The sequence below is a fragment of the Piliocolobus tephrosceles genome, chromosome 2 (assembly GCF_002776525.5).
Source record: "Piliocolobus tephrosceles isolate RC106 chromosome 2, ASM277652v3, whole genome shotgun sequence".
Taxonomy (NCBI): Eukaryota; Metazoa; Chordata; class Mammalia; order Primates; family Cercopithecidae; genus Piliocolobus; species Piliocolobus tephrosceles.
This window is the reverse complement of record NC_045435.1, coordinates 42,324,933-42,336,803: the sequence shown is the minus strand read 5'-3', so window position 1 is coordinate 42,336,803 and position 11,871 is coordinate 42,324,933. Positions and strand designations below refer to the sequence as shown.

Below are 11,871 nucleotides of genomic sequence, written 5' to 3'. Positions count from 1 at the left end.
GGCTGGGTGCAGTGGCTCATGCCTGTAATCCCAGCAGGAAGGCTGAGGTGGGTGGATCATAAGGTCAGGAGATTGAGACCATCCTGGCCAATATAGTGAAACCATGTCTCTACTAAAAATACAAAAATTAGCCGGGCATGGTGGTGTGCGCCTGTAGTCCCAGCTACTTGGGCTGTGGCAGGAGAATTGCTTGAACCCAGGAGGTGGAGGTTGCAGTGAGCCAAGATCGTACCACTGCACTCCAGCCTGGGTGACACAGCAAGACTCCGTTTCAAAAAAAAAAAAGCTGGGCACGGTGGCTCATGCCTGTAATCCCAGCACTTTGGGAGGCCAAGGCAGGTGGATCACAAGGTCAGGAGTTTGAGACCAGCCTGACCAACATGGTGAAACCCCGTCTCTACTAAAAATACAAAAATAAACCAGGTGTGGTGGTGCATGCCTATAATCCCAGCTACTCGGGAAGCTGAGGCAGGAGAATCACTTGAACCCAGGAGGTGGAGGTTTCAGTGAGTCGAGATCGCACCACTGCACTCTAGCCTGGGTGACAGAGAGAGACTCTGTCTCAAAAAAAAAAAAAAAAAGAAAAGAAAGTTCATCTGTTCACACACAAGTCTCATCCATACTTAGCCAAGTCCCTCAGAGGACCCTGGGTTTTTTTTTCAATCATCTTTTGCAATTTCTGAATTTTTGTAATGGTTACTCTTATAAAATAAAATTTCAGAATGCTCTAAATTTATCAGGCCAAGGAGGAAGTTAAGCTGTGGCACCTGACGTACATAACCTGTTTGCAGTTCTGCTTCTTAGGGAGTAACCCTCCTCCGGAGGTTGCAGTGAGTCAAGATTGCACCACTGCACTCCAGCCTGGGTGACAGAGCGAGACCATCTCAGAAACAAAACCTCATTGTTCCTGCTCTGTGAATGACCGGGAGAGACCAGACACCAGAACTCCTGCTTCCAATCACTAGACTTTGTTACAGATTAACTGCCTCTTTATTGTCCCATACCTAATTCAGAGCAGATGGCACCCAGGACCCCATGACAGTTGCATCTGCAGTGTGGAATGATAAATATACCTGTCCAGAGAGAAAAGGATCCCTTAGCAAGTCAGATCCTTGTAATGTGCATGCAGCCTTCCATAGAAGGATGCTGAAATTCTGCTAAACTTCCCAAAGCTTTGTCTAGATAAACAATCTCAAACTTCTACACTTTGGAACATGGACTTTCATTCTCTGGATCTCTGATTACTGGGTGACCTGTCCTCAACTTTGTGCTTGGAGAAACTCTAAACCTGATTCTGACTCTTTTGGTTATTTTAGCTTGATACTCTCCCATCACCAACTTGAGTGGGACTGCTTTCCCTACACTGGAAACTCTGTCACTCTAACAGGTCACAAAGGGCATCTCAGCTTTCATTTGCATTTCTGAATTTGGAAGAAACTGTGTGTCTTTTCGGATGTTAATTATCCATCTTCTTGCCTCATTCTGTTAGTATCCTTTGCCCATTTCTCTACTGAAATGTTCTAGTTTCTAGATGATTCTTGAGAACTTTCATCTGTTATATTGATGGACACTGGCTCATTTGTCAGATATGCTGAAAATAATTCTCCTTCAGGCAATTTGACTTTATCATTCATTTTCCTTGTATGAAAATTTAACTTTCACTTAAAGAAATGCTTTGGGGTTTAGTGTCTTGTTTAGAAAGGCATTCTGCCACTGAAGTTTAAATATTTTTTAGAAAAAAATACTATGCTTTCTTCTAGTATTTTACATGATTTAATTTTTTTAACTTAAAAAGTCTCTATTAAGGTGTAAGTCTACTTTTATAATAATTCAGGAGAAATAGGAAAAGAATGAACTGGTTGTGAAACTTTCTCATAAAAAAGGATAAAATAGGCCAGGTGCGGTGGTTCACGCCTGTAATCCCAGCACTTTGGGAGGCCGAGGCGGGCGGATTACTTGAGGCCAGGAGTCCAACAACAGCCTGGCCAATATGGCAAAACCCTATCTGTACTAAAAATACAATAATTAGCCAGGCATGATGGTGCACCTGTAATCCTAGCTACTCTGGAGGCTGAGGCAGGAAGATCACTTGAACCCATGAGGTGAAGATTGCAGTGAGCTGAGATTGCACCACTGCACTCCTGCCTGGGTGATAGAGTGAGACCCTGTCTCAGAAAAAAAAAAAAAAAAAGATAAAATACACCCAACTGGGCACTCCATTCATGTGACATGAGTTCCGAACATCGGAAGGTCCCTGTATCGTCTATCCATCAGAGTCATTTGGGCTGTGTCCTGGGCCATTCTCTCTCCTTTCCTCCTAGACGCCTCACCAGTGCCCATGGCTTCAGTTCCAGCCCCAGCGGATTTGCTGATGCCCTCATGTTTCCACCCACTCTCCTGACCTCTGGGCCTCCATCCACAGCAGCCTTTTCAGAGTCTCGGCTGGAAGTTTCCCACCGGACACTGACACCCACACATGGCCAACTGAGCTACTGACTTCCCCCTCCTGCGGAACCTGCTCCACCCCTGGCCTTGGCCATCTCAGCAAACAGCACTGTGATGCACAAGTGTCACTGAGGAGACAAGGCATCCCCAACACCCTCTTCTCCCTCATTCCATACCTGATCTCAGTCAGTCGCCAGATCCCACAGACTCTCTCCTGAGGAACAGTGGACCCAGCCACCCCTGCCACCTGCACCCTATTTGCTGGTTCTCTGTGATTGCCTCTACCTGGACTCCCACAGCAAGTCTGGACAGCACCCACCGCCCCCGACCACCCAGGCAGTAAACTCCTGGAGGGCAGGCATATCAACCACACCTTTTACCTTCTCAGTTAAATGCTTTGACCTCTGGGACCTTCCTGAGCCTAGAGGACCTTCCTTTCCCTCCCCTTCCCCTAGGATTAGCCAATCCTTGGAGATAGAAAATGACTTGCCCAGAGCAAACCTTTCAAATGCAAACCACCCAATCCAGAGCCCACATCCCAGCCAAAGTCTCTATCAGTCTGTCACTCTCAAGACCACTGATCCCTGCCCTCTCCACCCAGAGCCAGCATCAGACAACCAGGGGCAGCCCTGTGCCCTAAAACCTCAAAACTATTCTTGCAAATCAGTCCTATACCTGCGCCCTCACCTGCTTCCTTCCTGTGATTCCATAGTGGAGGCTCCTGACCACATCCCCCTCTCCCTCAGCTTCCTGGCTGACCCCGCAGCTTCCCCCACACAGCCCTGCGTGGTGCACCCCCTCTGTCCTAGGGATCTGTGAGTAAGCAGCCATTTATCCAGTGGCAGTCATCTCCTGCTCTGTTGGCCTCACCACACTGAGCAATAATAAAACCTGTGTTTCAAACCAGCAGGAGCCATGTCTGTCCCATCCCTCACCACTCCCAGGACTGGGTTAGTGATGGTGCCAGACGGTGGCCAGGTCTCCTCGGAGTGCCCACCAGGGGCTGCAGAGCAGCGCCTGGGCACAGTGATGGAAGGACTCTGGCTATTTCTGGGCTGGGGCACAGGGTGATGCGTGCTCACTCAGCATCTGCCCAGCCACAGCTGTGGGCACTTTCTCAGGGTCAGGTGTGGCTGGGGATGCCGCCCTGAAGGAGGTGCCATGCCTGCCTTCCTGGAGTCCACCTTCTGGACAGGCAACAAGCAAACAAAATAAAGAGAAGTGAGAGATATTCCAGTGGCTGGGGCAACCAGGGAGCCCACGGAGGACGCACCATCAGAGCAGAGCCCCAAGGGGAGTGTGGTGACATCGTGGGGTCATGGAGGCAAAGGCTGCAGGCAGAGCTGAAGAGGAGCCACTGGGGCCAGCATGGCTAGTAGGGTGTGACACTGGGGAGCACAGGGATGAGGCCATTGGGAGCCACAGAAGGACCAGGGTTTGGCAGGGATGCTCTCCACAGAATTGGGCTACATCTCATCCCCATTCACAGGTCAGTGTCCTCCCCTGCAGCTGGGCACAGCCACACCTCCCTCCATCCCCTCCTCCTCCCACCTGCTGCTCCCTCTCCCAGGACACTCTCTCCATCATTCCCCATCTCTGCTCAAATGTCACCGCCTCCAGGAAGCCTTCCTGATCCCCCTGTCTAAAAGCTCCCCACCACAATCACTGAATCAGCCTCCTATTTCAGCACTGCTGGGAACCATCCTGTCTATTTAGTTGTTTACTTCACTTATTTAATACATTTTAAGAACATATTTTTTGATTGCAGTAACGTGCATACTATATATATTATATATATATATATATATATATATAGACACACACACATATATATAGATATGATTTGCCATGTTATGCCATTAAAACCTTTTTAGTATGGTAAAATATATATAACATAAAATTTTCTATTTTAATTGGTTTTAGGTGTACAACTCAATAGCATTAATTACATTCACAATGTTGTACAACCACAACCAATACCTATTTCAAAACTTTTCATCACCCCAAACTGAAACTCTGTGTGCATTAAACAACTCCCCATCCTCCCCTCCCCAGCCCTGGTGGCCTCCGTTCCACCTTCTGTCTCTATGACTCTAACTGCTCCACTAACTTATATGAGCGGAATCATACAGTATTTGTCTTTTCGTGTCTGGCTAATTTTACCCAGTATAAGGTTTCCCAGGCTCATTTGTGTTGTAGCATGTATCAGAATTGCCTTCCTTTTTGAGGCTAAATAGCACTCCTCTGCACGGATGGACCACATTTTCTGTATCTGTTCCTCCACTGATGGCTACTCAGGCAGCTTCCACCACTTGGCTCTTGTGAATAATGCTGCTGTGAACATGCATGTGCTAATAGCTGAATTCCTGATTTCCATTCTTTTAGGTACATATCTAGAAGTAGAATTGCTGGATCACATGTTAATAATGTTTAAATTTTTGAGGAACTGCCTATTTTTCTCAGTGGCTGAATCATTTTACACTTTCACCAACATGTAAAAGGGTTTCATTTTCTCCACATCCTCGCCAACACCTGTTATTTTTGTTTTTATTTTTTGATAGTAGCCATCCTAATAGGTGTGAGGTAGTATCTCATTTTGGTTTTGATTCACATTCCCTTAATGACTGATGATGTTGAGTATCTTTTCTCCTGCTTGTAGGTCATTTGCGTATCATCTTTTGAGAATTATCATTCAAGTCCTTTGCCCAGTTTTGAATTGGGTTGTTTTCTTTCTGTTGTTGTTGTTGAGTGTTAGGATTTCTTTCTATATTCTTGATATTAATTAATCATTTGTCAAAGATTTCTAAATGTGAGCTAATCTCAGATAAAAGTCTAGCTCTCTCAAGGGTGGAGGGGGTGGGGAAGGACAGCCCTTGACCAATAGGGCCAGGAGGTTGCTTTAGCCTGTGGAGTTGGAACAGTGGTCAGCCACTGAGTGGGCCCCTCAGAAGCAAGCCATGGTCAGCAATCAAACACACAGCCTGATTTTTGGAGAACAAGATCCTTATTTCCCACCCTGGCACCAGCAAGCTGTACCGAGAATGCAGGCCACCTTCTCCCTGCTGCCTGCTGCAGGCTGGAGGCTGGTACAGCCGCTCCAGAAAATGCTAAAAATTCACTAAAATGTCCCAGCCTCCTCATCAAGATCTTCCCTGCAAGCTGCAAGCATTTCACTAAATTCCAGAGTTTCAGAATAGTTGCTTCTGGGAATTCACACCAGCACAATTGTTTCAGGGGAGGGATTCCTGGAGCTTCCTACTCTGCCATGATGTCACCCCTGTTGTCAATGAGTTGCTTGCTCCATTTCCTTTATGGGCTGTTCATTGCTGGTGAACAGAGACAAACTGGTTTTTTGTGTCGGTCTTGTAACCTGCAACTTTGCTGAGTTCCTTCATTTACTCTAGCAACTTTCTTGTAGATTCTTTGAGATTTCCTATATATAGGATTGTGTCATCTGTGAATAGTTTTACTACCTCCTTTTCAATCTGCATCTTTTACTTCTTTTTTTCTTTTTCTTGCCTAATGACCCTGGCTAGATCTTCTAGAGCAATGTTGAACAGTAGTGGTGAATGCGGGCTTCACTGTTTTGCTACTGATCTTAGATGGAGAGCTTGTAGGCTAACAGGTTTTGACTGAGGCCTGTGATGTGCCAGGCTCTGGGGGGACAAATGCCCCTGCTGGATGGGAGTGACACAGTAAGCAACATAAGTGAGGAAGGGTCAAGGGGCCAGAGGGTAGAACGTGCCACTGAGAAAATGAAACAGGGAACAGCAATGAGGGACGTAGGACAGGCGGGGCACCGCGTTTTACCTTGTTTAGGGGAGGCCCCCCTGTGGAGCTGACATCTAACTGAGCTCCTGTGGGGCATGAAGGAGGGAGTCCCAGGAGAATCCGGAAGAGCATTCCCTGTGGAGGACACAGCAGTGCCAAGATACTGAGTGGGAGTGAAGCAGGCCTGGCCTGGCCAGGGCTGCAGGAATGGATGGAGCCAGTGAAGGTGAGAGCTGTTTGCTGCACTCTCCTAAATGCCCAGAGAGCAGGCGCCTCCGTCTCATGGTCCTCTGTGCCCTAGCCCAGCACAGTGCCTGACACACAGTAGGTGCTCCATAAATATTAGTGAAATGACTGTGGGTCCCTGCGTGGCCTGATGTGGACTGCATGTGTGGACGGTCCACTCTGCCCACGAGGCCACCAGGCCAGGCTTCGGATGTCCCAGGATGAAGGTTAGATTACTGAAGACCATGTTTCTCCACACTGGCAGATTAAACTCCTGCCTCCAGCCCTTCGCATCCCTCCTAGCCAGAACTGGCAGGGGGACGGCCTGGCCATCTGGGTTTAACAACCTCTCTAGATCCCATGCCCTTCCTGAATGCTCCCATTGTGGGGGACGTGGACTTGAGAAGCAGCAGCAAAAGCCTGCAGGGCATCCTGATCTGATGCGTGTGAGCACGGCTCCTTCAGTAGGGGCAAGCCTCTCCCAACCCGCTCCTCCTGGAGTCTTGTACCTGGAGGTACAAGAGCCTGGAGGCTGGTGTCTTGGGAAATATATTTGACTGCTCAAGGAACAAACTCCCCACAGTGAGGCACGGGCAGGGTTCTGGCCCAGAGGGACCAGCTGCAGGCCCCTCTCCTGGAACTCGCCCCTCACTGGACTGGGTGCTGAGGGTACAGGCCAGAGCTCTGGGCACTCCTGCAGCCCCCACCCCTGCCCGCGCTGATGGGGAGGCCTGTGGTCCACTCTGGCTTTCCCTGACTCTTCAGCCTGGCCAGGGTTTCCATCAGGTGCCCTCCATCCTCTGCTTCAGGGGCGAGGCCTTGCTCAAGGTCTCAAGGAAGGCAGTGGCCAAACCAGCCCCTCTGCTGGCTTTTATCACAAAAGTCGTAAAGCTAGACACTGAGCAGTCTCCCTCTTAAATCCTTCCCGTCATCTGGGCAGAGGCCAATAGTCCACCTGGGCCACAGGCCCTACCCAGTTGGCCCATGTTGGCCTCCTGTCTCTCCCTTGAACACACCACGCCCTCTCCCACCTCAGGGCCTTTGGGCCTGGCTGGCCACCTATAATGCCCTTTCCCCACTTGCCCTCCAGGCCCCTGCCCCGGGCCCGGTGGCTAAGGCTGGGGTCCTATCTGTACTTGGCTCAGAATCCCCAAACCCCTCACTCCAGGTGGCTTGGTGTCATTCTGCCCTGCCTTTGTCCCAGCTCCTGCAGCTGACCCCCAGACACAGAGCTCAGCGGTCTTCCAGACTGGACCCCCTGGCCAGGTGCCCTGCACACCTTGCCCATGCCGAACTCCCCGACCCACCCAAATCTGAGACCCCCGGCCCTGGGTGCCAATCCTGGCTCTGCCTGTCTGGCATGGTTTTCTCACAAATGCACAGGCCCTCGATCAATCTCGAGGGACTACCAATGCCACAGGGTCACAGGGTACCCCAGGTAGGCACTCCCCCTCATACCAATAAACAAATCAATATAGTTTACATGTCCTTCAACTATCTTGTGGTAGCATAATTATCTGCATTATTTTATGGGCGTACTGAGAGTTAATTTGTTATCTATAAACATCTTAAAGCCATGTTTTTTTTTTGAAAATAAAAACCCTATTCCAGCCTCTTTTCATTTTAAAATTTACTCTGGAGCAAAAAAAGATAACGAGAGAGCATGTGCATGCGTAAGTGTAATGGTGGAAGTCACTGTTTACAGCAGCACACTTTCTGAAACAAGCTAATTGGTTAATAAATTATGATAGAGCCATACTGAAAGATTACTATTCTGCTCAAAAGCACAAAAAGTATAAGGGAATTCTTGATGTATTGATAAGGAACAGTCTCCACAATGTATGGGTTAATTTTAAAAATTAAGGTGCAGACAGGGTTTTCATTGTGCGGTCTCTGTGTAAGAAAAGAACAAACCCCATCTACACACATTTGCCTGTAAGTGCACTGAGCTGGTAGCCTAGAAGAGACAGGTGACACTGGCTACCTCTAAGGAGAGGGCACTGGGTGCCTTTGACAGGGTGGGAGGGGCTTTTGACAATGAGGAGCTTTTACACACTTTTGAATTTTGAGCCATGAAATACTATGCCTGGCCAAAACCAAATTCAATTCCAATAGAAGAGCTGAAGGCCCCTGGTGGGCCTGGGCAGCCTCCCTCAGCACCACCCTGTGTGAGAGCCTGGCAAATGCATGTAATTCCCCAGGGCAGGCAAGTTTCATCCAGGGAATAGTGCCAGCTGACCACCTCCTTGGAGCCCAACCTGGCATTTGTGGTCAGAGGGGTGCTGAGAGAAGCTCACCTTCACGGTGACACCTTCCTCGTGGTCTGTTGTAGGTTGAATTGTGTCATCCCAATTCATATGTGGAACTCCCAACCCCCACTGTCTCAGAATGTGACCTTGTTTGGAAATAAGGACTTTGCAGCTGTAATTCACTAAGCTGAGGCCATTCTGGAGCGGGGTGGGCCTCCAATCCAATGTGATGGGGTCCCTGTAAAATGGGGAAATTTGGACACAGACACGCACAGGCAGAGTACCACCTGGGCAGGAAGGCTGAGACGGGAGTGATGCTCTTACAAGCCAAAGAGCACCAAGGATTGCCTGCAAAGCACCGGAAGCCGGGAGAGAAGTCTGGAATGGGTTCTTGCTCAGAGCCCTTGCAGGGACCTGGCCTTGTGGGCAACTTGATCTCAGACATCCAGCCCCTAGAGCTTGAGAAAACAAATGTCTGTGGCTTCAACTCCCCAGTTTGTGGTGGTGCTTTGTTACAGCAGCTGCAGGGAACCCACATGCATTGTCTCAAGGGAAATGGGCAGATCTATGACTCCTGCCTAGTGCTTTGTTTAGAGCCACCTTAACCCGTGAGGGAGCTGGAAAGGTTCCGAGGCTGCCCCTGACCTCTGAGAGTGCCCACCCTGGCCCAGTACTTACTGTCATTGGTCATGTTCTTGGAGACTATATTGGACAGTGTCTCGGACATCTTGGCTGAGGCCTAAGAAGTTGATGCAAGGCTTCTCCTCTTCTAACGGAGATCCTTACCTGGGGAGTGACACAGTGCTTAAGTCTGGTGGTCCCTAAGCCCAGAGCTCCCTTCCCCTGGGTGGCTGACAGCCACCGGCATTTGTTGAGGGCTCACCGTATGGGGACACCTGCCTGCTCCCTGCCTCTCCCACCCGAGGGTCCACTCTTCTCTCCTGGACCTGGCTCTAGCTGCCTACTTTTTCTGTGCTTAGAACACATCAGTCTTGGCCTCAAGGGTTTGCATTTTCGGCCTCCTCAGCCAAAAAATATTCTCCCATACCCAGATGGGGGTGGTGGGCTCCCCTCTCTTCAATTCCGACCTCAAATGTCACCTCTTTAGAGAGACCTCTCACCATCCCATCCAAAGTGGTTTCTTCCTCCCCACCCCCATGTGGCCTTTATTTTCTTCTCTGCAATTCCCACTATCTGATTATCACTTGAAATATCTGTTCATTGTCTATTTCCCCCTAAAATGTGAGCTCCATGAGAACAGGGTTTTTTTTCTGCTCATCCAAGCTCCTGACATACCCTTGGCACTCCTTAACTGCATCCGTTGAATGAATTTTCATTTTTGCAGGGGAGGAAGCAGAGATTCAGCGAGGTATCCACAGTCACAGTCAGGAGGGGCTGCCTCTGGAAGGGGCCCAGGGCTCTAGGCTTGTGCCATTCCCGCCGCATTCTGGCTACATCCCCCTATTGGGTGAGCCTGGGGTTCGCAGGGTCTCCTCCTAACACCTGCGCTCTGCCAGGCCCCGGGCCACACAGCAAGGTGCACAGGGATGATAGGACAGATGGGGTGGATGGCAGATGGTTGTGTTTCAAGCAAGTGACATGCGAGCACAGGGCGGGGAACCTTGCAAGGCGCCTTGCGAGGGGCGCGTGAGAGGTCCGCTCCCGGCCACGCGCGCCCCTCGGGCCCTGGTTTCGCACCTCTGCCGCCGCCCCCACGCGCCCTCACAGACCCCGCGCGCTCTCTCTACCCCGGCCCCGCGCGCACCCACCGGCCCCAACTGCCTGGGCTCACTCCGAAGCCTCCGCGCTGCAGTTCTCAGCTCCAGGAGCAGGGCTCTTGGGTTTACGTCTCCAAGGCAACCATTCTTCAGGCTGGTTGTGACGCCACAAAGGCCGCGGAAGCTGGGCGCGTGAGGGCTGGGCCAGCGGCCCCTGGACAGGCAGGGCGCGGGGCACAGCTGCTGGGTCCGAGCTCCCGGCACGATGTCCTCCCTGACGCCTCCAGGACAGCGCCTGGCCCAAGCCCGGGGCCTGGTGAACGCGGGTTTCTTCCTCTGAGGTTCATTCATCACTCCGCACTTGGGCCGGCTCCTTTCTTTCATCCTGATTGATTTATTCACCACGTGCCAAGCACTGAAGAGGGCGCGCAGGATGGATGCTTTTGGAACAAAAATAGCCCTGGTTCTTTCCTGGGGAGGGATCGCACTTTCTCGAGGGGCATCAAAAAACTCGTTAGAAAAGCAAGTTTTCAGTCCTCACTCCAGAATCAGAAACTCGGGGTGGAGCCCAGCAATCTGTGTCCTGACAAGTCCACGCGAGACTCCAGTGCTGGCTAGGGTTGGAAAGCCACTGCTCTACCGAGCGAGCGAGACCCATCATAGTGGGATAAGCGAGAGGATGAGGCCATGCAGACCAGGGCAAGTTTTGAGCGTCCAGATCCACCAGCTGCTTGCAGCCAGGTGCACCTGGGTGTCCGGTCCCCCTGCTCAGGGATCCTGCCTTCCCACAAAAAGCAGCAGCAGGAGACCCCTCTTCGAGTTCTGAACATATTCCTAGATTTTCCCAGTGTCTATGGGGATTGAGAGATTGACAAAGGCTACTTGGAGCTGAGAGCACAGTCAGGGACTCATCTTTTTGGGGACATTTAGGGGTTTCTGGAGGGACTCTGGTGCAGTCTGCAGCCCAGCAATGTAGTCCCAGTGAGGATCCCAGCTGTGCCAGGCTCTGCCTAAGGCCGGTGTAGTGGGTGGGAAGACCACATCCACAACAGGAACTCCACTGGAGCTAGGAGTGGGAGTGAGGAGGAGCTAGCAAGATGGAAGGAGCAGGGATCCCTGAATCTTTGCTGGTAGAATAGTGTCTCAACTTGCAATATCGACAGTGGGCTTTGCACAAGGGAGGAAGAACGTGGTATTGTGTTAAGCCACATATGTGATTTGTGCATGTGCACATATGTGCATGTGTAGTGTGTGTGTGCATGTGTGCACGTGTGTGTTTGTTACAGCTGCTAGTGTCAAATATGCTGAAAGACAAGTGGTCCCTTTACCCTTAGGAGAGATATTACACTGACATTCAAAGACCTCAATGACCCGGCCCCAGCCTACCTCTGCAGCCTTATCTCCCTACAAACCATCAAAGCAGAACAAAAAGCTGTGCCTCCGATTTAGGTTTCAGCAGACCA

At 50.4% G+C, this 11,871-nt stretch overlaps 1 protein-coding gene across 3 annotated transcripts in view; it reads right to left on the bottom strand.

Annotated features, from left to right (window-relative positions):
- Window positions 1–10,529, bottom strand: part of CFAP100 (cilia and flagella associated protein 100) — a 42,049-nt gene extending 31,520 nt beyond the window's left edge. Inside the window, exons 1-2 of one of the 3 annotated variants that reach the window (XM_023215370.3) lie at window positions 10,460–10,529; window positions 9,369–9,476 (exon numbers count right to left, since the gene is read on the bottom strand). In XM_023215370.3, coding sequence (XP_023071138.1) covers window positions 9,369–9,417 — 49 coding nt within the window. In that variant the 5' untranslated portion in view covers window positions 9,418–9,476; window positions 10,460–10,529. Of the gene's footprint in view, window positions 1–1,546; window positions 1,566–9,368; window positions 9,477–10,459 lie in introns of those variants that run through there. The other 2 variants (XM_023215364.3, XM_023215377.1) reach the window with 2 other exon arrangements.
- Window positions 10,530–11,871: the final 1,342 nt, after the last annotated feature.